Source organism: Sprattus sprattus (genome assembly GCF_963457725.1).
Source record: "Sprattus sprattus genome assembly, chromosome: 9".
Lineage (NCBI taxonomy): Eukaryota > Metazoa > Chordata > Actinopteri > Clupeiformes > Clupeidae > Sprattus > Sprattus sprattus.
This window is the reverse complement of record NC_137928.1, coordinates 16,941,239-16,966,934: the sequence shown is the minus strand read 5'-3', so window position 1 is coordinate 16,966,934 and position 25,696 is coordinate 16,941,239. Positions and strand designations below refer to the sequence as shown.

At 41.7% G+C, this 25,696-nt stretch overlaps 2 protein-coding genes across 2 annotated transcripts; both read right to left on the bottom strand.

Annotated features, from left to right (window-relative positions):
• Nucleotides 1-259: 259 nt before the first annotated feature.
• Nucleotides 260-11,487, bottom strand: LOC308370127 (von Willebrand factor A domain-containing protein 5A-like; the record flags this gene model as incomplete). The annotated part of the gene is made up of 18 exons (XM_080844710.1): nucleotides 260-339; nucleotides 425-548; nucleotides 2,927-3,045; nucleotides 3,160-3,222; nucleotides 3,530-3,643; nucleotides 3,739-3,962; nucleotides 4,694-4,797; nucleotides 5,191-5,349; nucleotides 5,537-5,651; nucleotides 6,243-6,322; nucleotides 6,532-6,676; nucleotides 6,798-6,886; nucleotides 7,028-7,203; nucleotides 7,391-7,505; nucleotides 7,608-7,753; nucleotides 9,525-9,747; nucleotides 10,224-10,426; nucleotides 11,445-11,487. The coding sequence occupies 18 exons, from the start codon at nucleotides 11,485-11,487 to the stop codon at nucleotides 260-262; spliced, it is 2,322 nt and encodes a 773-aa protein (XP_080700836.1).
• Nucleotides 11,488-17,242: 5,755 nt separating this feature from the next.
• On the bottom strand, nucleotides 17,243-23,129 carry crk (v-crk avian sarcoma virus CT10 oncogene homolog). Its single transcript, XM_080844292.1, has 3 exons — nucleotides 22,628-23,129; nucleotides 20,862-21,433; nucleotides 17,243-19,896 (listed from the first exon to the last, which is right to left on the bottom strand). The coding sequence occupies exons 1-3, from the start codon at nucleotides 22,845-22,847 to the stop codon at nucleotides 19,759-19,761; spliced, it is 930 nt and encodes a 309-aa protein (XP_080700418.1). The 5' UTR covers nucleotides 22,848-23,129; the 3' UTR covers nucleotides 17,243-19,758.
• Between the last annotated feature and the right edge of the window lie 2,567 nt (nucleotides 23,130-25,696).

The following is a 25,696-nucleotide window of genomic DNA, read 5'->3' as shown; positions in this document are numbered from 1 at the left end:
GAAGTAGATGTTATGTATCACTTATTTGTGGTCAAAAGAGGTGTTTTTTTGCTGTTGGCTTTAATTGAGTGTACCAGCGCTGTGTAGGGAACTGTAAATGTGCGCAGTAAATCCTGTTGAGGTACACAAAAATGTCATTACATTTAAGTAATGTTTTGCGAGCAAACACTTTATGCAGGCGCGCGCATACAGGGGGGGTGTGGGGCTTTAAATGTCCAGGCCCAGAGGCCTATGGTTTCATAATCCGTCCATGGTCACCTCAGAGCCCCAGTGTCTTCTGCTGTACCTGGCATCCCAGCAGAGCATTTCCAGCCTGCACACACTGAGACACACGGCCCACTGCAACACAAAAGGTAAATGTGAGAACTAGAAGACGCACACATCTTTAGACTGACAAAGACTGAGAGGAGAGAGACAGGTTTACCTTTCTGAGCTTGAATCCAGGATGCTGCCTTCATGGCTACAAACTGCCATTCATCCCGGGCCTCCAGCCGCAAACCATAGAGCCAAATCAGAGCCAGAGTTGTAGCCCACACAGCCTTGTCTGCCTAAACACAGACACATACTAATTGGAATCAGTTGTACAGTATAAGATCCAGTAAAATGCAATTGCTTTCTCCTTGATGTTCTAGAGTGAAGTGTTTTGGTGACAATTTAACAAAAGCTACCTAATGAAGTGTTACAAAAAATACACAAAGGCAATAAAAAATGCAATAGCCTAATATCAATATTGTTAAAGTGGGGTACGCAAACCCCGGGTAATGTGGATTGAGCCAACTGCAGTCATGCCGTCTGCATGTCCATAAATGCATGGACCCTAGTGTGACATCACAATGTCTAATATGTATTGGTTAATGAATATCAATCGGAATATAGAAAATCAATTAGGCTACAAGATAACTGACAGTGAATCACACAGGGTCATGAAATTTAGCTGGAGTGCATTTCTCGAATGAACATAATCCCTCCTACAAAATCAAACACACACACACACACACACACACACAAGCGTACACGCTGTTGTAATTTGACGCCTGGGCAACTCTCTATTCAGTTTTGCGGTTAGAGTTGGAAACCCTACAAAAAAGTAAGAACACCTTTTACAGCAAAACCAATGTATCACCTAATTTTAAACTGAACATGATGTCCAGAGGGGTGCAGTCAGTGGCGGACCTAGTCATTTGGGGGCCTAAGGCGAAAACATAGCCAGGGGCCCTCTTCATCCGTCCTTTTAATGCAAAAAAAAAAAGGGCCACCTCAAAGCAGGGGCGGACTGGGGGGAAAAAGTGGCCCGGGAGTTGTCTGTCAGAGCGGCCCACTTAATATACGGCGCGTTGCCCGCTCAATGTATGCAAAATACCCATACACTTAACATAATTTTGGATGATTACAAAGAAATAACATTATATATGTTTTCTAATAACATTTGGATCCACAAATTTGCCTGGATGGACACATGGAATAAAATGATACTGGCTATTGTAACACTCCAAGGTAGGTATAGTTTGCTAGATGAATATGCTTAACTCTGGGCTAGTATCAGATGGTTAGGCCTATATGTATAACTACAGAGCCTTTAGGAATAAATGTCAGCAGAGAAAGAGTACACAATTTTTTTGATAATGATTAGGGCGACCTACATTAAGCAATATCATTTTTTTTGTAGGCTGATTAACTCATACAGCAATACCTTTTTGTAAAGTAGATGGCAGCACACAATCAAAATATTTCCCCTCTACCTACATAGCTACAGTAGCTAGTTATATGGAAGAAAGTTAAGAACATAAAATGTGTCCAGAAACAACGTAAAGAAGGGGGCAACATATAAGTCAAAACCAACTATATTTATTGACTGATCTCGAAAGTATTGGCTTACAAAAGCTAAATAAGTCTTCACAAAGAAAATAACTCAGTGTTAGGGCAAAAAGCGAACATTCACACTGTACAACCTATGAAAAGTGACAGTGGTAGCCTACAAATAAAGAAATACAGACCGCGTTAGCCACTTCACAGCGTGCTAACCATGATTTTCTTTCGTTCCAATTCTTGGATGTAGGGTTCCACCCTTTGTAGAAACCTGTTGAATCGATACATTTGGTGTAGGAAGTCCTAATTGTTTTGTTGTCAATTTATCTTAATTAGTACGCCGACAGAGAAAAAAAATCTCCTTTTCCTGAAAGCAGTTCGTCGCCACAATCGCCCTTAAGGTCCGCCGCCACTGGTTTGAACTTTGTTGTAGAAATGAACAGAACTGAACATACGATGGGGTGTAAACATCAGTGGTAATGGTAGTGTTGCATGCTGGGTGTGTGATTATGTGTGTGTGTGTGTAGGGGTGTTAAAGGTGTCTACGAGCGAGACACGCAAGTATTAGGCTAGAGTGATTAACATTTAATAACAAATAAACATAGTAAGACTGACGGAGGAGATTAGAAAATAGTAAGAAAATAGTAACCATGAGTGTGAATACAGGTCACTAGGAGTAGTATAAATAGCAGACAGTGATTCCCATTGGTTATCATTAGAGGTATATAATGTATTCGGCGAAGCAAGGAAAACTGTCGCAACCGACGATATCTGCGGGAGGGCCGGTTGGTTATAGACTTGGCCCGTCCCATCGGCCCATCGGTGCCTGGGTGGGGAATTTATCGTGGGCCTTCTGCTGGGTGAGGGCCTAAGGCAGTTGCCTAGTTCGCCTTAATGGTAGATCCGCCACTGGGTGCAGTCCTCCAGGCCCATTTAAACATGTCACACTAAAACAAGGCATCAAAACACAAATACATGACTGAATGATGTCATGTATACCGTGTATCTATTTTATTGACAGAATGCAAACCTAAGTTCAACATTCCTCAAATGATTTATGATATACGATTGCTGTAGCTCTATGGCTTGTTTGCATGATTAATATAACACAACTTTTTACCCCCAATGGCATTAGTTTGGCCAACTCGTCATCTGACTTCACCAACACTTTCGCCATTGAGGAGTCTATGTCCCATGACCCCGTGGCTTTCTGGAGAGAGATCAGCTGAAGGAGGGGATCTGTGAGACACATTAATTCAGATGAAAATACTCAGCAAGAAAAACAAAATGAATGTTACAGAAATTATATGTGAATAATATACATAAAACAATTGACTAAATTAAAGATTGTACCTTGGACATCAAACCCGTCTTCGTCATCCAACATAGCACGGCCTTCCATGTCAAATGTCTCTGCTACATGATTAAAAGTAAATATAAAAATAAATATAAATCCATTCATACAAAAACAATTCAGAGACAGTATTTAGATACACACATACTTTTACACGGACTACAGGAGCACAATGTATTTGAAAATAGCTTTTGTCCTTGACTCGTCTTTTCAGCTTTTCTAAATCAGTACATCTTTAAACACTCTGCGACAGACAAATGTATGGAGCAAAGCAAGACCCTGGAAATGGATCAGGTGGGCAAACTTATGATATGTGTGGAGCGTATTACAACTGAGACGAGATAATATCACAACAGGCTGAACACTTACGATTATCCATTGCACTTATTCCACTCCTAGGAGGCCTTGGGGACATTCTACCGGTAGGAACCATTGGTGCCATTGAAGAGCACATGGTCATAGGTCCACCAAAACCAGACCTCCCTGGCAAAAAAAAACAGAAATAAAATTTAACAGAAGAACCTGTTAGTTATTTTCTTTAGCATAGAATCACTGTGAGATCACAAAAAGAGACCCACTGAAATTTGGGGTTGGTTTGGTTCTGCGGAGCAGTGGCCCCTGCACTGCCTGTCCGCTGCCCATGTGGGTGGCGATGAAGGCGGTGTGTGTGCTGCTGACTCCAGACTGCAGGCTGAGCTGCAGCAGCTTCTCTCTCAGGGCCGCCGCCTCTGGCCCTCCTGCCCTCTCCTCCACCTCCAGCGAGCGAATCAGGGCCCGAGCCCCCAGCCGGTGGAGAGTCACTCTGCAGTGTGGGGAAGACCAGGGGAGATCAGCATCTCTGTATGTTTATATATAACATATTCACGTGTACAATACTATGAAGAGGTTTTAAGTACTTGGGAGACAAAGTGCTGCAAACTGAAAATGCAAAGGTACAGCCCACAATTCAGGCGGAAGGCTCTTTGCCTTCCATTTAGAGAGCCAGGACTGTTTATGAACATGAGTTTTTTTTACTGAGTGCAGATAGAACAGACAGCTAGAGGACCTCGAGGAGTAATTCCTACATTTGACAAAAAACTGTATTTGGATAAGAATCATGGACTGTGCCTGTATACTTTCAAAATCCTTAATTCTTTTTCTGGAAAGTGTTGAGTTTGTTCGACATTTTCTTTCTTCGTGTTGTGTCATTGGAATCTTTCACTATTTTCAAAATAATGTTTGGAAATCTAAACTGATGATAATGATCTTTTTGTTATTGACAAGCTAATGCAGAATATAGAAAATAACTGCATTCGGTTAGCAATGCTAGTACCTCTCTAGTGCCTTTTTGGCATTTCTAGTGAGGCCAAGTAAACCAGTAACAATGTATAATTTATACTGTTACGATATTGTTACCCTTTACCAGAATGTTGCTGAACCTACAGTGAGTTCATGAAATAAAAATAAGCCCTGGCCCTTGAAACTGAGGGGTGAAAAGGATCTAAGATCCTGAAATAGGGTTCTTTTACAGAACAAACGAAAACTCATGATTACCCTGTGTCTCCTGTGGGTTTGAGACAGAAGCCAAGTTGGTTTTTGACCGTCTCCTCCAACAGGCTGTACTGTATTGTCACAGATCCCTCAGGATTCCCTGAGCTCTAAAACAGGAAATGCAGTATTTTGTTACTTTATCACATTGCATCTCAAAGTCCAGTATATGTAAAACGTGAACAGAAAGAACAAAACATTCAAAGCATATAAGCCTTTTGTGTTGCTTGCTCCATCTGGGGAGCTTTTTAACTTGTAAAACAGTCCTTAACACAGTCCTTAACACAGTCCTTAACACAGTCCGTAAGAACTCTCCTAGAGAGATGTTGGTCAAAACACATTTTCTGTATACTGATGGTCACCAGAATAAAAAGACTGGCACTACAAATATAAAGCCACTCTCTCCAAACCATGTTTTGAACGCCAATGTATCCATAACCTTTTCAGGTTCAAGATTACCACACAAGACCGGTGGAGAGGTTAGCTTGAGGTAAACCTCTCACCTCTCCTTTGAGCTGAGCATACAGCAGAGCCCTTTGGCCATGGAAGAGCACTTTGAGTGGAGGAGACAAAGTGGTGACTGACACACCATCTGGAAGGTCCCAGTCAACAGAGATGTCCTTCACTGCTGGCTGCAGTGCATAGCGGAGAGACTGCATCACCTGAGAGAGGGGGTGTGAAAAGTCAAATAGTATCTGTGAGGATTAATGAAACAAAATGAGCCGCCAGTCCTTAAGTTAATTTAGTGTACTATCCTTGTTCAGTACAATCACACCCTCAGTAGTGAATGAATCTCTGTCTTTCTTTCTAAACTCCAGTTGTCTGCACACAAGTTCCATCTCCTCCTACCTTGGGCTGCATTCGGTCTGTTCCGGTGATGAACTGAGCATGCCCAGAGCCCTCCTGGGCTAAGCCATTGATTAAAGCAGTGCTGGCGCCCTCTCCGATACCAAAAGAGAAGCACCTGGACACATCATAGTGAGGTTAGTTTATATCTTTTTTATATATATAATATATTGATATGATTTTAGGACACAGGCCTAAATTCATCATTGTTGATGAATTTGTACTTAGTATTACGTTCATGATTTGATAACTTATTAGCATTATTGATAGTATTACTATTTAGTGTAAATTCATTTAATGATTTACCTCCATTGATATATTGATTGATATTATAGGTGCCTGTATCTTTTAGGGCATTGTTTTAAGTCAACTGCGCTGCCGTAGCTGGGCAGTATATGATCTCTGGATGGCACGATAAGTGAGGAGTCTCACGGTTTTCTGAATGTGTGAACGTGTGAACGTGTCAGATATTTCATGTTTGTTAATGTCGCAGTTTAAAATAAATCTTGAAATTCATCTCCGTTGGAAGACACACTTTTTTGGATCACAGAACATGCGTCAGCCATAGGCTCCGTTCAGAAAATTAGAAGAGTTTTACTGGAAAATCCTACATATACTGTATATTAGAAACCTTCTCTTATGCAGCAACTTATAAAACACCTGAAACACTGTTGACGTAATTTTTTGTGTGGTATGACCTATCACATACCGGTGGCAATTTACACTCAGCTTCACCAAGTCCAAAACCTGCTTAGTGTTTACCACTTCTCCATCAGTGAAAATGAAGAGCTAGGAAAAAGAGAAACCACATGCATAACCTGGAATGGGATGTGTATTGTATGGAAGAGGTTTTGCTTAAAAACAACATTACAGAGTTTTGGTCTAACCAGCTAAAGGCACAAAAAACACGTATTGCTCATTAATGCTCATTAGGGCAGGCAGACTTTTTAGACTCCTAAAAGGTGAAGTGAGTCACAGTGATGTGTCCGATAATTTACCTCTCTGGGATGACTGGGAATGCAGGGCTGGCTGTAGAGGTGTTGCAGAGGCTCCAAAATGTTTGTGCCCCCCATGTCTGCCTTCATTCCATTCACTTTCTGAAGAGCCTCATCCATTGTGTTCTGCTTGTATTCCACGCTCTTCCTGCAAGAGGACAGTAGCCATCATATTGAAAGAATCAGTCTGAATTTTACAAAACCTAATCTAAGGCAATATAAAATAGGTAATAATTTAGTGAGACAGATGAATGGGAAAGCATGCTGACGGGAAGAAACTTTCAAAACTGGATCCAAAGCCGTAGATGTTGAAAAAGCAGCCCATGGGAAGGCTCTTCAAGAGAAGGAGTAGCGTGTCCTGAAGATGTTAAAACAGGGATTAGATTGAGTAGTAAACAACCATGGACAAGTATCTGCGAAAACTGTGGAATATTGCCACCGAAAATAAATTGTGAGATAAGGTACTCTCTAGCAATATAGTAATATACAATCATGATACCCTGGCACTCTCGATGCGCATCTTTGCGTCATTTCCTGAGTGCATTCTGCAGTCCATACTGCCTGATCGGTCCACCACAAAAATAAACTCTCCAGAGGTGCTAAGTGTGGATAATACTGCAGCAGGGAACTCTGGGTAAAAACTGAGCATAACCAGAGGGTCACCCATCAATGAGCCTAAGAGAGAAACAGAGAGGAGGGCACTAGACTTGCATTAATTTGATTGAATTTCTACATCAAGCCATATTTTATCAGTTTGGTAAACTATTTTACGACCACAGCATATGATAAAACAAAGGTCGCACATCAGTGAGCTCGATGTAATTGTGCAGTTTATCAGCAGGTGAGGAACACAACCCCTCACCTGGCTCAGCACTGTCCTGTCCACTCTCCACTATGGCAGTGGGCTTATGAGCATCGTGGTAATACAACAACAGCTCCACATCCCGATCAAACACATGGCCTGAAGAGAGACTCACCTGGAGGATCATGAAGATGAATAAAATAAAATACAATATGAAATAACTACTGCTACTATTCAGACAGACATTCATGTCCCCTGACCCCGCCCCATACCATACCGTGGCCTGTGTTTCATCTGCGTTTAGGTAAACCAGTGGCTCCAGAGCACAGTTGGACTCCACTTTAGAGATGGGCTGGGGGGAGGATAGGTGAGCACTCAGAGCCAATGTGTCAGGCACAGTGGCCATTTTACTACTGTCCATTTCTGAGAGGAGAGAGTTTGGGGAAATTTTAAGAAACATTGTTACCTTCAACTTTGCCTAGCTTTGTTTTTAAGGATAACATTTGGACAATATTGGCTTCTGATCACACATAAATCAAAGTAACAGGACGTGTAACTGCAGTCACAAAAGTTTGATTCAATTTCCCATCACATTTTTCACATAACCTCCCGATAGCGACACCAGCCGGTTTCCTGCAAAAAAATCAAATCTTTTCTCACAGGTGCTTCTGGAGATGCAGCACTTGGAATTGTGGCCGATCTTGAGACAGTACAGCGACAGCACAGTTTCTCTGATTGTACACATTTTACTCTTTCTTCAACTGGCTTTGCCATGATCTTTGGACATTAATGCAAAGCATGTCCATGCCTTTCGCAAAAAACACACACAGGGTTGGTCTTCTCACTTGAACTTAAAAGTCTTGGCGCTTGAGTTACAATTTCTGAGAAGCTTGTGATCTGAATCACTTTGTCTAGATCTTTCTTGTTCTGCTGGCCTTAATGCTTGCAATGAGGTGATAGGATTACAGTCAATCCTGGCCTCTTTGTTGAGCAAATTAACAAAGTGTTTGAAGTCAGGAAAGGCTTCGCGTTCATTTTGGAAGATTGCAGTCAGGCAACTTGCCGACGATTCTCTGATTTTTAACGCAGCCATCCAGAGTTTGCAAGCCCTGAACATAAGGCATGGTGGTTTCAACGCTGGATAAGAAGTCTACAAACTCACAAAGATCCTTACTGTCTTTAGAAGCAATCGTATGCCATTACTGTATCTTGTCTTGGTATGCTTTGCCAACTATGAAGGGATTTCCGAAGCGGTCATCAAGTATGTCCCAGGCATCACGATAGGCATCTTTTGTTCCGATTAGGGAATATCCTTTAATAGCTCGTTTGGCCAAGCCGCCTTCGTACTTGCAGAGAAAAAAAAATAATTCTTCGGCTGGCAAATTCTAACGAGTGTCTGAATGGACAGCTTCCAGTCTGTGTACTGCAAGGGATCTCCGAAGTAGTCAGCAGGTTCTGGAATCGGAATCCTGTTATTGCCTCTGCGAGCATTTTCACAAGGTCATTGGTAGCTCCAGGTGCTGTAGATAGTATGTCTGCTTGAGGTACAGCTGCTGCATGACTGGGGCCTTGTAGGAGGGCAGAAGATGGTCTAATTGAAGGGACCCTACCTTGCAAGGACACAAGTGGAGGAACAAGAAGGCCAGGCAAGTTAAGTGCAGTGACACGGAAAACTTGGAAGCAGAAAAGCATTGCAAAGAAACGATGGTAGACTCTGTGCGACCCAACACTGAGTCAGTATCAGGCCAGGGTAAATCCTCTGGATCACCAGCAGCAGCATTAATGAAGCACTAAGCCTTTTCATTTGCAGTCTTGGTGATGGCATTACATACATCATTTTTCCTTCTAATTTCAAGGTCAGGCACTGCAACAGCTCTGATTCAATCATAAATGAAGTTAACATCAACTTGATGGGCATTAAAGGCAGTGACAGCTTCAGAAATAAACTCTTATACATGCATTCAAAGTCTCTTCTTAGATAAATCAATTTAGCATCTTGCAACACCTTTCACTTTTGTGACTGCAATTACAAGAGGCTTAGCGCTCGCGCTAACTAACGGTGAGCAGGGTCTACAAGTCAGGATGAGCTCTATATCTTAAAACTCGTATCAGTTCTTCAAAGCAAAGATAGTGTGTTGTTAGGAGAGGAATGCCAGGCCTCTTCACCACAAGCCTCCAGGTTTCTGGCTCTCACCCTGGGGTGTGTAGCGGGGGTTGAGCACAGCAGGCAGACAGAAGCGCAGGGCGTCATCAGCTTGCATGGCCAGCTCTGAGATGTAGACCAGAGTGATGGCAGCGCTCTCTCCTGGAGGCAGGCTGCCCACGTTGACCTGGAACACGTCTGGGCTCTGATCACTCTCCTCCAGGAGGAAAGCCTGATGGCCTGAGCTCAAGGCATCATCATACTGCTCCCGTGCCTGAACCAAGGGGAAATCTAAACATTATTATAGTCACAAAATATTTCACATCAAGGCATATGATGACTTATTTTGTTCATATACACCCAGTCAGTAGATATGGACAGATGATCAAATTCATATGTAGAACAAAATTAATCATTACTTTCAGCCACCAAGAAGAAAATGCTTAAAGATTAATTCATAAACTACATACAAATATATACACTACATTTCTTTCCTCATATGTTTGTATTCAGTTACACATATCTGATCCATTGTGTTCCTTTTCCCTTCCATATAATGCACTGATGAATCAATATTTGTTTATAGATCACAGGTAACAGATGTAGTCAGTGATGAGGCATATAACCTTCCCAATACAGTCACATAGACGCCTACATATTATGCACTATGTACACATTGTAGTCATGCTGTTAAGTTACACATGTAAACATTAATCATTGTCATTAAAATGACCCCCCCCCCCCTTTCACCTTCTGTTTGTCCTGCAGCTTTGCCACCACCTCTGTGTCTCCTAATTTGGCACTGAAGTGGCAGAAGGCACTTTCTCCAGGTAGGGGGAACACAAACACAGCCTCCAGGGGGCGCTGTTCTCCATTCACATACAGCAGAGTGGAGGTCACTGTGGCTACATGTCCCTGCACACGAACATCCACCGCCACGCTCTTCAGAGAAACTGGAGGAAGACAGTTTGAGCGTGAGAAACTGATTGAATCTTTACAGAGATACACACAGGCTTAAACAGATTCAATTCAACTTAACTTCTAAAAAAGTTTTTAAAAATTGGTCTTAATGGTGAAATGGCTAGACAGCTAGAATGACAGGCATGTTTATATCTAAATAAAAAAACATTAAAAAAAAACTTTAAAAAGAAAAACCTCAATTAAATTAAAAACGCACAAAAAAAATCCCTTGTTGTGGTGGGGAGGCTTGTGTGCCTCCCTGACCCTGAAGTCTATACCGGCGGGGGTTATACCCCTGGCAGGTACTACTAAGGCAGTTTTCAGGTAAGAGGCCAGTCTAAAAGCAGCATTGCCATCACCCATTGGCAGTAGGATGATTGGATGATGAGTGTAGTGTTTCTGCCTATGCAAATTAGGACATATTCAATAAGTGTGGAGCTCCAGTGCATATTCAAATTCATTTCAAAAGAAACTTGTAATACAAAAAAAGTAAGTTTTCACTTTACTATGTAAAGTTATATTGTGGTAGGAGTAAAGCAAAAATGCAAGTCTATTTGGGTGTATTTTGGGCATATTCGATTAGTGTATAGCTCATTTGCATATTACAATCCATTTCTAAAGAATTTGTAATACAAAAAAAACAAATACTTGAAATGGGTACTTTCCTTGTGTAAAGTTTAATAGGAGTAAAGGAAAAAAAATAGCCCATATTAGGGATGTATTGTTGCCTGGCCTTATTGGCACACATCTTGGATTGATGAGAATTTAACATATTTCCATTAGGACTTTTAGTATGTTGTTCTGGACACCTCATAGAAATTATATAAGCTGCATACAAATATTTTACAACAAGTCTGTCGTAATACGCTACGTTGCCTGGACTTAAAAAAACAACATCCGCAAAACGGCTAACCAATATATACAATGTAGACTAATCCCTTGGGCAAGCAATCAGAATCGACCAACACAACAATATAAGCCAAAATATGCAGTATCGACGCCCATACATACCTGGCTCATTCTTGACCGCAACCAGACCACAGTAGTTCATCATGTTGACGCTTCAGCTCTTCAATATAAAAGTGGAAGCAAAGCCTACACATTTAGCAAGGGACCTTTTATTTCACATAGACTAGAGAACAGTGGGCATGGACATTCCAGTTTTACACCACGACTGCATTCGAAATACTGAGGAAATAGCCTGCTAAACTCATTCAGGCTCTCTATATAAGAGCCATTTATATTGGCTAATGTGCTCGTCTCCGGGACTAGCCCGGATTAAGAACAAACTGTTGTTGACAACAATTAACAAGTGTTTCTTGATGAAAAAAAAAAAAGCCTGTATAGCCCATCACACACCTAGACGTCGCCCTTTTCGACTCAACTTTGGTTATGGTATTGAAAATTCTTTCAGGCAAGGTAACGACTTTAATCAAGATTATTTTTGATAAATTAGAGTGGTAGTTCTCACATAGTAACCAGAAGCTATAGCCTATACACTTACAAATGGTAGTTTCCTCCGAATGGTATTTCCACGAAATTCCCCTCACCGAAAGCGAAGGTGAAATGAAGCAGAGGAGAAATGATTTAATCTAAACGAAATACAGCCGTTCATCTTAATATGAGTCAACAACTGCATAGATATTGTTGCGGTCTCAGTCACTACGCAGAGAGGGTTTTCTTGAATGATGACTTTATTGTATAACATCAAGGCCCTAATAGCAGCGGCTACTGACACCTAAACCACAGTGGCTGCTTGCCACAGAACCGCGAGCAAGAAGAGATTCAACAACAGATGTTCTCCTAACAAGGTGTCCCCGCCCCCTGGCTACTCTGCCAGCCACCCAGTGTTGCCAACTTGGCGATTTTGTCGATATCTGGCGACTTTCCAGAACCCCTTGGCGACTTAATTAGTCAAAGCGACTAGCGACAGATCTAGCGACTTTGTCTTGTCATTTAGGGGATTATTATGTTGGCAAAGCATTCGTTGCCTCTCGAAAATTTGGAAAAAAATCTAACTCTTGCCACAAGCAACGGAACCCAACCGAGCCATAATAATTCACTTCGGCAACGGATTCCAACGCAATCGTGTGAGCCAGCAATTACAGAGGAGTTGGCAACTCTGCATGGAAACACGTACATGAGCTGTGGCGACTGACAGAGAGCAAGGACAAAGGCACTCAGACAATGACGTGCACATGATCATCTTAACTCCTACAGGCAGTGGCCGGCTGGCCAGAGGGGATACTCTAATACCTAGCATCAAGAATCACTGACTGACATTCATACTACTCCTTGAGATCTGTATTCACTCTCATGGTTTCCATCTTCTTAAGGCTACTCAACTAATCTCTTCAGTCAGTCTAACTTTGTTTTACGTGTTATTAAATGTAAATCACTCTAGCCTACTCAACACTTGCATACTCGGTCGCAGACACCTTCAACCAGACAGGTGCAGCTCAATAAATTAGAATATCATTATTTCAGTAATTCGATTCAAAAAGTGAAACTCATATATAGATTAATTACACACAGACTGATATATTTCAATTGCTTTTTTCTTTTAATTTTGATGATTATAACTGACAGCTAATGAAAACCCAAATTCAGTATCTCAGAAAATTAGAATATTGTGAAAAAGTTCAATATTGAGGACTCATGGTGTCACACTCTAATCAGCTAATTAATTTAAAGCACCTTCAAAGGTTTCCTGATTCTTTAAATGGTCTCTCAGTCTGGTTCAGTAGGCTACACAATCATGGGGAAGACTGCTGACTTAACAGTTGTCCAGAACACGATCATTGACACCATGCACAGGGAGGGTAAGACAGAAAAGGTCATTGCTTAAGAAGCTGGCTTATCACAGAGTGCTGTATCCAAGCACATTAATGGAACTTTGAATTGAAGGAAGAAATGTGGTAGAATGGTAGAGTTTTTTTAGAAAAAGTTGCACAAGCAACAGGGATAACCGCAGCCTTTAGAGGATTGTGAAACGGAGCCCTTTCAAGAATTTGGGGGAGATTCACAAGGAGTGGACTGCAGCTGGAGTCAGTGCTTCCAGAGCCACCACGCACAGACATATCCAGGACATGGGCTTCCTTCAGCTGTCACATTCCTTGTGTCATGGTTTGGGGTGCCATCTCATCTTCTGGTGTTGGTCCACTGTGTTTTCCCAGGTCCAAGGTCAGCGTAGCCATCTACCAGGAAGTTTTAGAGCACTTTATGCTTCCCTCTGCTGATTTCATTTTTCAGCAGAACTTGGCACCTGCACACACTGCCAAATGTACAAGTACCTGGTTTAAGGACCATGGTATCCCTGTGCTTGATTCGACAGCAAACTCACCTGACCTAAATTCCATAGAGAATCTATGGGGTATTGTGAAGAGGAAGATGCGAGACACCAGACCCAACAACGCAGAAGAGCTGAAGGCCACTATCAGAGCAACCTGCTTCCATAACACCTCAGCAGTGCCACAGACTGATCGCCTCCATGCCACATTGCTGCAGTAATTCATGCAAAAGGAGCCCTGTCCAAGTATTGAGTGCTGTACATGTTCATACTTTTCAGTAGTCCAACATTTCTGTGTCAAAAATCCTTTTTTTTTATTGGTCTTAAGTAATATTCAAATTTTCTGAGATACTGAATTTGGGGTTTTCATTAGCTGTCAGTTATAATCATCAGATCTAAAATAATTAAACACTTGAAATATATCAGTCTGTGTGTAATGAATCTATATAATATATGAGTTTCACTTTTTTAATCGAATTACTGAAATAAATCAACTTTTTGATGATATTCTAATTTATTGAGCTGCACCTGTATATACAGTATGTATATGTCTATGCCTTCGACACCCCTACACCACACACAATCACATACCTTGCATGTAACTCTACTGATACCACTGGTGTTCACACCCCATCGTATGTTCTGTTCTGTTCATTTCTACAAAATATTTCATACCAGGGGCTCTAAATGCATTCTCTATGGCTTCCGGGAGGGCTCGCCCCTCCATGCTTTCGCCATACTAATAGGCAAATAAGCGTATAATATACAGCTCCGGAAAAAAATAAGAGACTACTTGAAAAGTAAAATGAGCATTTTTATTTCATTCTATAAACTACATTTCTGCCAAATTTCAAATAAAAAATATCATTTAGAGCATTTATTTGCAGAAAAATGACAACTGGTCAAAAGAACAAGATGCATTGTCATCAGATTTCGAATAATGCAAAGAAAACAAGTTTATATACATTTTTGAACAACACAATACTAATGTTTTAACTGGTGGAGTTTGGTGGAATAACAATCACATTGATTTACAATTACAGCTTTCATGTGTCTTGGCATGCTCTCCACCAGTCTTTTACATTGCCGTTGGGTGACTTTATGCCACTCCTGGCACAAAAAATCAAGAGGCACCGCTTTGTTTAATTGGCTTGTGACCATCCATCGTCCTCTTGATCACATTTCAGAGGTTTTTAATGGGATTCAGGTCTGGGAATTTGGCTGACCATGACAGGGTCCTGATCTGGTGGTCCTTCATCCACACCTTCACTGAGCTGTCTGTGAGTTGCGGATTTATCAGATGCCTGAAAGTCATAGCGGCGTCATATGAAGTCATACACAGGGGGTTCAGGAAGTGTAACGTACTTTCAGGCATTGGTAGGGGTACCGAGACCTAGTTTTTAGCCTTATACTCTAACTCTAACCCTAAAAAATCCTAAGAAAAAGTTGACTCTGACACTTAGAAACACTACGTCACTTCCGGTATATGACTTTCAGGCATCTGATAAATCCGCAACCCTGGCAGTGTGGCATGGAGCATTGTCCTGCTGGAAAAAACACTTCTGGAACATCATCAGAGCAAAAGGATGCAAGTTTTCTTCCAGGACAATGTTCTGTTTTGTTATTTGACCAGTTGTCATTTTTCTGCAAATAAATGCTCTATATGACAAACATTTTGTAGACGCATACATTTACCCCAGATGCTGCCAGAGAAGTTGCAACTCTTTAGAGGTGATGTGTGGGTTGGCTTTTACCTGAATTATTATTCTTCTGGTACTTTTTGGTGATAGTATTGATGGGCGTCCACTTCTAGGCAGAGTTGCGGTCATGTTGAATGCCCTCCATTTGTAAATGATTCGTCTTACAGTGGATGGATGGAGCTGGAATCTTTTGGAGATGGTCTTATAGCTATTTCCCCAGACTGATGGGCTGTCAGTACAGTCTTCCTGATGTCCTCTGATATCTCCTTTATTATCATCCAAAATAATGTGAAGTGTATTGGTATTTTTCCAAGTAGGCCACTGACTGGTCGATACGTGTGATGCATTGAGTGGGCTATGCGCCGTGTATTAAGTGGGCCCGTCTGACAGTAACTCCCAGGCCACTTTCCCCCCCCAGTCCGCCCCTGCCTACAGGTCGATACAATATCACACTTAAAGCTGCTGCATCCCCCTCAAGACGGGTTTGTCTACAGTAGTGGGATGCCCAAAGAAAAGTGGAATACCTTTGACTCCTAAAGGATCTGCGCTGCACACCCATTTCATTGAGGATGACCAGCAGAACCATTAGGTTTTATATTAGTCAACTAAAAATGGCACATAAGCGAAGGCTGAAAGAATCTCTCAATGCAAAAGTCAATATAAATCAATACAAGATTAGAAGTATTTTCATGTTCTGACAACAACAAAAATGGTTACTGTACCTGGCGATCCCACCAGCAACCAGCTGTATTCATCTACGGTTTTGAACATGAAGTGTGCAGACCTATTGCTTAAGTAATTGCACCACCACCACCAAAGACCATCTCAACTCACCCATCCAGTTTACCTAAACCTTATGATCAATAACCAATACTAAGCCCACAACTTTACAAGTATGAGATTTAGTTGTTTTGATTTGTTTGACATAAAAACGACATTCATATGTAAAAAGAAACGGTTCCATCACTCCATGTCTCTGTTCAAGACACCACCCATGAGAATATGAAGAGTAATGGAAATGAGACTGAACCTGGAATACCACTGAGGGTCATGCTATAAAGGTTTAAAATACATCTGAATTTTTAAAACTCATCCGATGCAGTCTTTCCAGCTGATCTATTTGCAGAAACTCTCAGCCTACCCCCACCCACCCACAGAACACCACACTGTCATGTACTTGTTCTACACCAGTCTTTGTGCTAGCATTTACCTGCAATGTAAATAAATGCCACCATAGTCTTCTGTTCCATTACTTTACTGCACCTTGTAATAGTAACCTTACAAACACACTGTATAACCACTAGGTGGTTATACAATACTTGATTGTCCCCCCCACCTTATCCAACATCAATCTTGTTTGCATCAAGTATATACCATGTCGGTACTGTGTACATTTACCACACTTATACTTCCATGCTCCTTCTGATACATATAGGAATTCATCTGGCATGCCCAGCCCCTCCCCTTACCTACTGAGGCTCTGCTCTGTAAAGTGCATTGAGACGATTTTATTGTTTTGGCGCTATATATAAAGAAAAGGATTTTTTTTTAAGCTAGCTGCCATCAAGTCCTGCAGAACTTGTACCTAGGACCAAGCCAGCACAACAGGACCAACTTACTTCAAACACACATCTGTTCTTTACCCCCATGAACTCAAACTGATTTAAACAAGAGGGCAAAATCTGCTCTTTAGGAACACTTTATTAACTATGCATGTGAACAAATTACATGCTACAGAAAACAAACGGGTCAAATTTAAATTGTTTTGAAAGAATATAGTGTTTAATACAATGGCACATTTTGATATTAACATACTGACATTTTTAAGGTTAACTCTTCCCCATCCCTCCGAATGTAATGAACTTACATAAACACATAATTAAAATATGATGCTTTAAAATATTTAAATTGTAGGCATGATTGACAGGTACAGAAGGAATAAAATGATTACAAGGAACATGGGCATGCATGAAAACGTGTCCCCCACAAACAGAAGGAGTCAATGTTACCGTCCCTGGTCTGAGTTGCTAGTGGAATGAGAAGGACACTATGATCTGTGTCTTCTGTGTTCTCCGTCAACAGTACATCCGTATCCACAATAATTGTAGAATTAATTGAATTATGTCCCATTATTGTCAGATTATTGAATTACGTAAAAGGTCCACTACTGTGCAGAAAGCAGATCGTGATGGTTCTCTCCAGGTATGAGAAAAAGAAAATAAAGATTAGGCACATTTTCTTTACAAAAATGTAAAATGGCTCTTCACTAAGGAGTCAGGCTGTCACTACAGCCAGAACTACAGGCTGTCACAGAGAAAGGGTTCAGAGAATCAGAGAGGAGTTAAGTGTTAGATGGCCTTTGACAACACAAAAGTCACAAACGGTCAGGGAGTATGGCAACAGATGTCTACCATAAAGGAATTGGCACAAACAGGTGATTTGTTTAAGATAAAAACAAAAAAAGAGGTTGTAAACTATGACTCAAAAAAAGCATGTTTCATTCTGCTTCCTTCAGATTAATGGACAGACAGCCCAGCCAAGAAGAGTGGAAAGATTCACCTGATAAAGCAGTCTCTCACAACCCCTTTCCATCCCCATGTCATGATAAACGGAGCAGCAAACATTATTCTCAGGATAAGATTTCCACTCAAAATCCTGTTAATTAAAAATAATTTGCTAAGATGATGAGGGCAATTACACCGACTAGGAACAAAAGGAATGCTACAAATTACTGAGGTGGACTTCCATAATTGTGTTGTTTCTGTTGTCAGATTAGAAAGTGTTCACATTAAAGTTAATATTAATCTTAAAATGTAATATTAAACTTTAATAGTAAAGTTCCAAATTACTGCACACATAATTTAAAAAGCAAAAAGGCAGTTCATCTATGCTGTCTATCAGATATTTTCTGTGATCACATTTTTTCCAGTGATTACAATCAAGTGATTGTCTAATTTAATTCTCACACTGTAGACCAAGCATCTTTAATAATTACTATATGTCAGAAGAATTTAGCCATGCTGCAACTCTATGACCTCTGAAATCCTCTTATGTGTACCAGGACAAACTACTGAACCTCTGGCTTTCACAAGCTGGGATTCAGAATGACAGCCTGCTACTGCTCTTCAGAGGGGAAAGAACACTATGGGAGAAACATGGCAGAAAAACGGGATTGGTCTGAGCACAGGGCACATTGCATCACTCAAAAATAAATGTTATATGTGCAACAAACAAAAAAAGACAAAGAGGGGGAAAGTAGTGTATGAGTGATAGCACAGTTGTTACTTCACACTTCATCAAATCCCACATCATGTATTGTGAGCTGGGAAGATTATTTCCTTTAACATGTACAGATGACTCAGAGAAAACCAACGCCAAGGGAAGGAAGCACACACAAAACATCTAACCTCATTGCCTTACATTCAACCTGAGCAACGGCCTTTCGTATCTGCCAGGCAATCAGTTCAGAGGAGAGCTTCCATTATCCCTGTGTGCACTTGGCATCATTGCAGTGCATTCACAACCACACCACAACTTCAGAATTAGCTTTCCAAGCTTTGTCCAACACTCATTCGTAAACAACTCCCTCCTCAGGGTACTTCTCATTGTTCAGGGCTCAATTCTATTGAAAAGATAAACAAAACAAAAAAGAGCAGTGTATCAAATCGAACACGTCTAGAGTGCACAAATCAAGAAGAAGGAAATGTAATTTTCTTTAGCTCAATGGTAAACATATTAATATTAACGTTTCAAGACAGTACGTCCTTGTTTTACTTCTTTTTGAACAAGATACCTCATTGGGAACTTGTCTGAACTTGGTTATGAGCTTTTAGTGTAGGGCATAGCCTCTGGTTGTAATGTCTTCTTCCAGTAGGCTGGCACGTGTAGTGTGTGGCGTTTCTTCAGCGTTACAGTCACCGGAGGAATGGCTAACCTCAGCTCCCGGCCCAGCCGCACTCATCCCCAGTCTTGAGGTACACTCCACACTCCTCTTATGTTTCTCTTACCTCTCATTGGGTCCCACGTCTGTCAGTCAGGGGGGGCCTCCAACCTAGGGACGCCTAATTTTTCGACGTGAAGGTGTGTAGGTTATGGGGAACAAGCTAAGGTGCCCGGCCCAAAGCAGAGAAAACACACGTGAGGCGCATGTGAGGTGATGGCGCACACAAGTGACGCAGTGAGCGCGCATTGAGCAGAAAAGGCAGTGGGTGCGGCCGTGAGAGGTGGTGGTTGGGTTGTGGGGCGAAGAGGATGGTGAGGAGCTGGAGGATGAGGGGGGGAGGGGGTAGGGGAAGGGAAGTGGGGGTGACAGGAGGGAAGGGTCTGCGCAGTAGCCTCAGCTCAGTTCATCTTCGGGGTTGTGCTGGTCCAGCAGTCGGACGTGTGTGAAGGGGAAGTGGCCACGCTTGCCCTTGCACTCGCCCTCCCACTGGCCGTTCACATTGATCTTGGTCACCTTCACCATGTCGCCCACCTGCAAGGAGAGCAGCCAGCTGTGAGGGACTGAAAACTGGCACACAGACCGCTATACATTTTAAGAGGATATCAAAACCTTCTATTTGCCTGTTGAGAAATATCACAGCTCAAAGAGCCATCTTTAACAATGAAAAGGGCATGGATGCTTCACAATTTTATTTAGGTTCAAATGCTGATCACTCTTTTTAAAATGGTCAACTAACTGCAACCAACTTCTTTGTCCACTGGGAGGTGCCAGATCTCAGCAACACAATGGCCACAGCAGCAAATAAAGCATAAAGCATAAAAGAAAATTCATGAAGACACTGGAACACATGTCTAAACAACAGATAGAAACTAATGTAATTTTTCACAAATATTGCTCCTAATGCTGTAATGCTCTGTCTTTGAAAGGACTGCCTCTGGCTTGGCTTTGACTCAGTCGCATCCACACGGAAATGAGAGGAAATGTTCCTCAACATGAAGCATTTCCTCCACTCAACGACCTCCGCTTCGGAAGCCCTATACCCCTTCCGCTTGCAGAAAGGCCATCTTGCTGCCTTCCCCAGTGAACCCTGGAGAGAGGGATGTCCCCACAGACCACACTAACTACCCTGCCACATGCCTCACCAGGTGAAGGGGAGAGCGAGAAGGAAGGAAAGGGGGGGGTTGGGGGGTGCAGAGACAACCTGGAGGGCTGACCTCTGAAATGTAACGCAAGGGCACTCCCTCCTGCTGTTAGGACGTGATGAGCAAGTTAATTAACTTATTCTATGTATTATTTAGTTGCAACTCGTTTATCTGTTAATATTTATTTTTCTTGTTAATCTTTTTGGAAAATAGGAAAAAGAATGCCAGAAAAGCATCACCAATGAAAACCTAGCCATAGGGTTTTATGAAAAGGTTGAAGACAGGATGAAAAATTGTGTCAAGACACATGCACAGAGAAAACATAACAAAGAGGTTAACATGGCAAACATTTACCTCAAGAGCCAGGGCAGTCTTGTCATAGGCATTGGGCACTCTCTTCTGGATGGCCCTGGCAAAGACGGGCCCATTCTGGAGGTTGGGCAGGGGCGTGGGCTGGGCATAGGGACCAGGCTCACCCAGCAGAGGAGGGGCCTGGGAGTTTTGGCCGTCAGTGGGGCCAGTATTTGGCCCTCCACCCGGGCCCCCTCCACCCAGAGCAGCTGAGGTGGGAGAGGAGGGGCGGTACTTCTCCACGTACGGCACAGGGATCATGCCCACGCGGCCCTCACTGTTGGAGGCATTCCACCACTGCTCCTCTGGCTTCTCCAGCACCCTCAAAATGTCCCCCTTGCGGAATGGCAGGTCCTCCTCATCGTTGCCAGGGAAGTCGAAGAGCGCCCGCACCAGCTCCTCATCCGGGCGAAGGGGCGGCCCACCCCCAGCGCTGCTGATGTAAGACGAGTGCTTGGCTTTGTTAATCGGCTCAATCAGTGTGGTGGTGTCCAGGTAGTGAATCTTATAAAACTCCAGGAGAGCAGGCAAGGCATCAAACTCCTGGTCCCCAATGCGAAAGCGAGGTGCCAGACCTGAGAGCATGGTACAGGAAGGGAGATCAGATGGGCAAAATAGCAGACATTAATGTATACATAACCATAACAACGTGTGCATCCTGTCACAACTACAGTAGTTTCAGCTGTAGAGACACTAAGCTCTTCTCTTTAACCAACCAATGTTGTAGTGGTGGCAGCAGAGGTGAAGCACTCCTGATAACACCACACTTGCACAGCTCAATGCTCTGGAATACCAGATTATCTGCACATCTGAAGGATTGGTGTGATGCACAGCCATGGCCACTCATCATGACTTGCATGTCCAGCCCGTACCGCCATCATTTCACCTCTGACTAGGTTAACTGGGTCACTCGGACTAATAGGCGTAAGAACTTAACTGACATAACTTTATTGACAACTAAGTAGAGAAACAAAGCCTGTGTAGATATGTGTTTTTGATTGAACTGACATTTCTGCCTCCTGTCCAACAGCCTTTCTACTGACCACCATACAACATGTCTTGTGGAAACAGACAGAGATGATAACCTTAATTAATGTGGACAGCGTTGTCCACATACATATAATCAGGCATCACCACAAGTGCTGTTATTTTAAAACCTACTACTGCTGCTTAACCCAGACCTAACAGAGAAGGCTTACAAGGACGCCATGCAAATTTCACTATAAAATGCCTCTATAGCACTACACTAGTCACAAGCAGGATGTCATTAATGGTACTGACAAGGAGGACTGCTGAACTCTTCAGTACAAGGAACACGCGAACAGAGTTAAAACGCAGCTGCAGCACAGTTCTAAACATGATAGTGAAAATGAGAGGCTAGAAACGCGTAAAAACCAAGTCATAACATCATCGCTTTTTAGCCAGCACTGAATAGCTAACATTAGCTGTATCGCTTCGTTAGCAAACCTGCTTTTCGACTGGCAGATGAAACTTTTTCCAATATTAAATGGTGTCATTTCTTTAACTGGGCAATAAATAATACAGTATACGAAGACCGAGGAGGCAACATTTGGTGATGTTTAGGCACACCTGGGGATGAATGTATGACGATGTGATTTCGTGAGGGCGTGATTTAGAAACGTTATAGCTTACTAGCCTTGCATTGCATTAGCTAGCTAGCAAGTCACACTACAGCCGGGTTACTGTAGCCAGTCTCATCGCATCCCTGCCCGGTGGCACGTCTGTGAGAACGCCCCTGCATACCTTACCTGGGCCAGACTGACGATTGTTGTTGATGCTGTTGATTATATAATGCGAGACTTTAGAATTCTCTGAAACGGACAGCACGTAGTCGCCAGGGCAGGTTATTGAGTCTCTCACCAAGAAAACCCCATGTCTTTGTCCTTGTAACAGAGAAACAGCCTCCTGTCGACTTAATCTACCCCAAAACCAGCTTCCACGGTCTTCAGCGTCAAAATTTCCGGCCATGATTGCCACTCCACAGCCGAGGCTTCACGGGCCTTCCCTTCGCCTCCCCTTATCCGCAACCAGCATTCAACTCATACAAAAAAACTTTACCGCGTTCCCGTTGAACACGTTCAGAAAATGTACGGCATCTGATTCGCGTTTCGACGCGTTAATTTCAGATTTGCAGCCAATGTATTCGTTGTAGTGTTGCAGAATAAAATTTGATAAAGTAACTGAATAAATTCCCCAACTATCACACAATTCCTCTGCGTAATTTTGAATCAAATCCTGGAAGTTGGCACAAGTAAGTTCAAAAAATTGAAATGGCGGACCCAAGAAACAAAACGACCTCACTTACCGGATGTGACGTAAATGAATGCGTTGTGGATAGACGGGATAGCATTTACGGTATCCATGTTGAGAAGGTCAATCAGAGCCACAGTTTGGTGATGAAAATGGAGAGTAAAGATTTAAATAACGAATATTGTATATGCTACTTAAAATGTTTAAAACACCAGTGAATGCCCCGAGATACCCATTCATTTTATATTTTATTGTTATTCTTTTTGGGCTTTATGTTCATTTATTTTTAAAGAAGGCTATCTTACGCATCTATTGCATCTATGTCGTAGGATGTCTTGTAGGGCCTTTCTGTTGCCACTAGATGCCAATATACTACCATGGAAATGAATACGATTGTCTGGGCAAATAAACGTCCCCAAGTAACATCCTGCGTAGCCTGTATGTCGCGGCTTAATTAAAGTGTGGGTTAAACGTCTCACTTACTCGTCTATTTAACAAAATTCCAAATAATAACATTGTCACTGTAGAGTCGTTTCGAGGGATTCATGTAATTTTAACGAATATCAATATGTTGGTAGGTAGGCATTGTTTTAAATGAATCGTGAAATTACCTCTGACAGAGACCATATTATCGACTACTCACTCGTTTAGATTTACACCTACTGGGCTGAGCTACTGGTTTAATTAAGCTTCTCTGTAGATAGGTGGAAGACTCGGTTTTCAATGCACTGGGCCTATCACCAAAGGCTAAGCTGGTCGTCTCATGCACTGTTCTCACCACCCATCTTAAAGGCTATACTTCGGTCTTCCTCGTGACTTAGTGACATTCATGATCCTTACACGGTACCCAGATATGGATTCTATTTTTATTTATAATACATGACATTCATTCTATTTTTTGTCAAGAAGCCATACATTTGTACACATAATGATACATATTTGTTCTTTGTGGACAATAGGCTTATTAAACAGCCCTCATATGAATCATGCTCATTTGTCCAGTGCAGAGGAAGAAGAGAGAAGAAAGCATGGCATCTGATTGGCACAGTTTACAAAACAAGCACAACATATTCTACTAAATAATCGTAGTATTTAAATCCACCCAGACATGGGCTAGCTTGCACATAAAATTTAAAAACATCATTGTTATGTCCACTGATTTGTTAATGGGCCACTGTTATCCCAAGAGGATAGTACGTTTGTTTAATAATACAAAAATAAAAATAAATAAAAACCACTCTGTTTCCTCAACATATTGACCGAATGTACCTTTGAGAGTAGATAGGAGATATACCTTGTTTTCCTCTTCAGGATCATGAGAGTGTTCATTTATTTAAGAGGATAGCAAACACATAGTTTAGCAATGGTTTTGAGCAATACATATCAATGAGTGTAAAACGTTTTGACCTTACATCCAAATTGTGATTCAAGGAATAAAGTGACTAAAACAGTAGGACAGGGGACAAAAAACAATTGGTATGAATCTGAGATTTATTCAGGCCATCAGTGTCACAAAATATTATAATCTTTTTATTTTGTCAATTAATAATGGTAAATGAAAATGATCAGCTTTAAACATTTGCATCAGAGTCATGTTACTTCAAATCACAACTGTAGTGTTTGTTTATACGCCTTCCTTGTTATCAACTATTATGCAGACAAGTCCACAAAGACCTACTAGGCTATATACACATGGTGCAAACATGTCTGAAATAGAACATTATTATCAGTGAGTGGTCACTCTGCTACACTAAATCTGAATCATATAGATTCACTGGACATTATTTAAACTAATGACTTGAGCTCTGACAAACACACAATGACACTAAAGAACGTCTTTCTCTGAGATGAAAGCGCTCCTTTTATGGTGAGAGGACCTGAGAATGAGAAACATATTTAATTAAAGTGCACTCTGGGTATCTGTTTGTTCAATTGTACGGATAAAAGGCTCTCATTTGTCTAAGAAAAAGGGAAATATTGACCAAAATACTGCAATTTGCTAACTTGAGAGGGATATAATTATTCACAATATTTTTTGGATGGTTGTACAGCATCTAAGCAAACAGAGATAGCAGCATCTAATTAGCAAAAGACAGATACATGTGTTTGAAGCATTTTCTTATCCCACTCAGCCTCTAAAAGTCATTGAACAACAGTTTGTTCACACTTACTTCATAACTGTACACTTATGAAAGCTATTTAATAGTATAAGTTTCATTTTAGTATATGTAAATTCGACTCGAAATAAAGTAAAGACATTTTTGTGAGAGGTTATGTATAGTGTTAATAAAGGGACGAGCGTGGCTAGGATGGCTTCATTGATATCAAATTTGTCTTCATTAACAACATGTTTTCAATCTGAAACTTCCCTCCCCAGTCTGAGGCCCCAAAGCAGTGCCTCTCTGGCCCCTAGGGAGAGGACTCTCTTTGGTTCATTCCCTTTCCTCAGGCACTGTTTTCTCTCACAGTGACAGCTTGCTTTTGTACAGACCCTAAACACTGTCAAAGATGGACTTCCTATCCCGCTTGTCTGGTCCTTTTCAGTGTGGTTTTTGGTTTGTTCCCTC

What these genes read in the sequence shown, in the direction of transcription:
- crk (XM_080844292.1), bottom strand. Translation starts at nt 22,847, where the DNA reads ATGGCCGGAAATTTTGACGCTGAAGACCGTGGAAGCTGGTTTTGGGGT. An exon ending in CAATCGTCAGTCTGGCCCAG is followed by an intron (nt 21,434 to 22,627) that starts GTAAGGTATGCA and finishes CCATGCTCTCAG; the next exon opens with GTCTGGCACCTCGCTTTCGC. An exon ending in AGACTGCCCTGGCTCTTGAG is followed by an intron (nt 19,897 to 20,861) that starts GTAAATGTTTGC and finishes CTCTCCTTGCAG; the next exon opens with GTGGGCGACATGGTGAAGGT.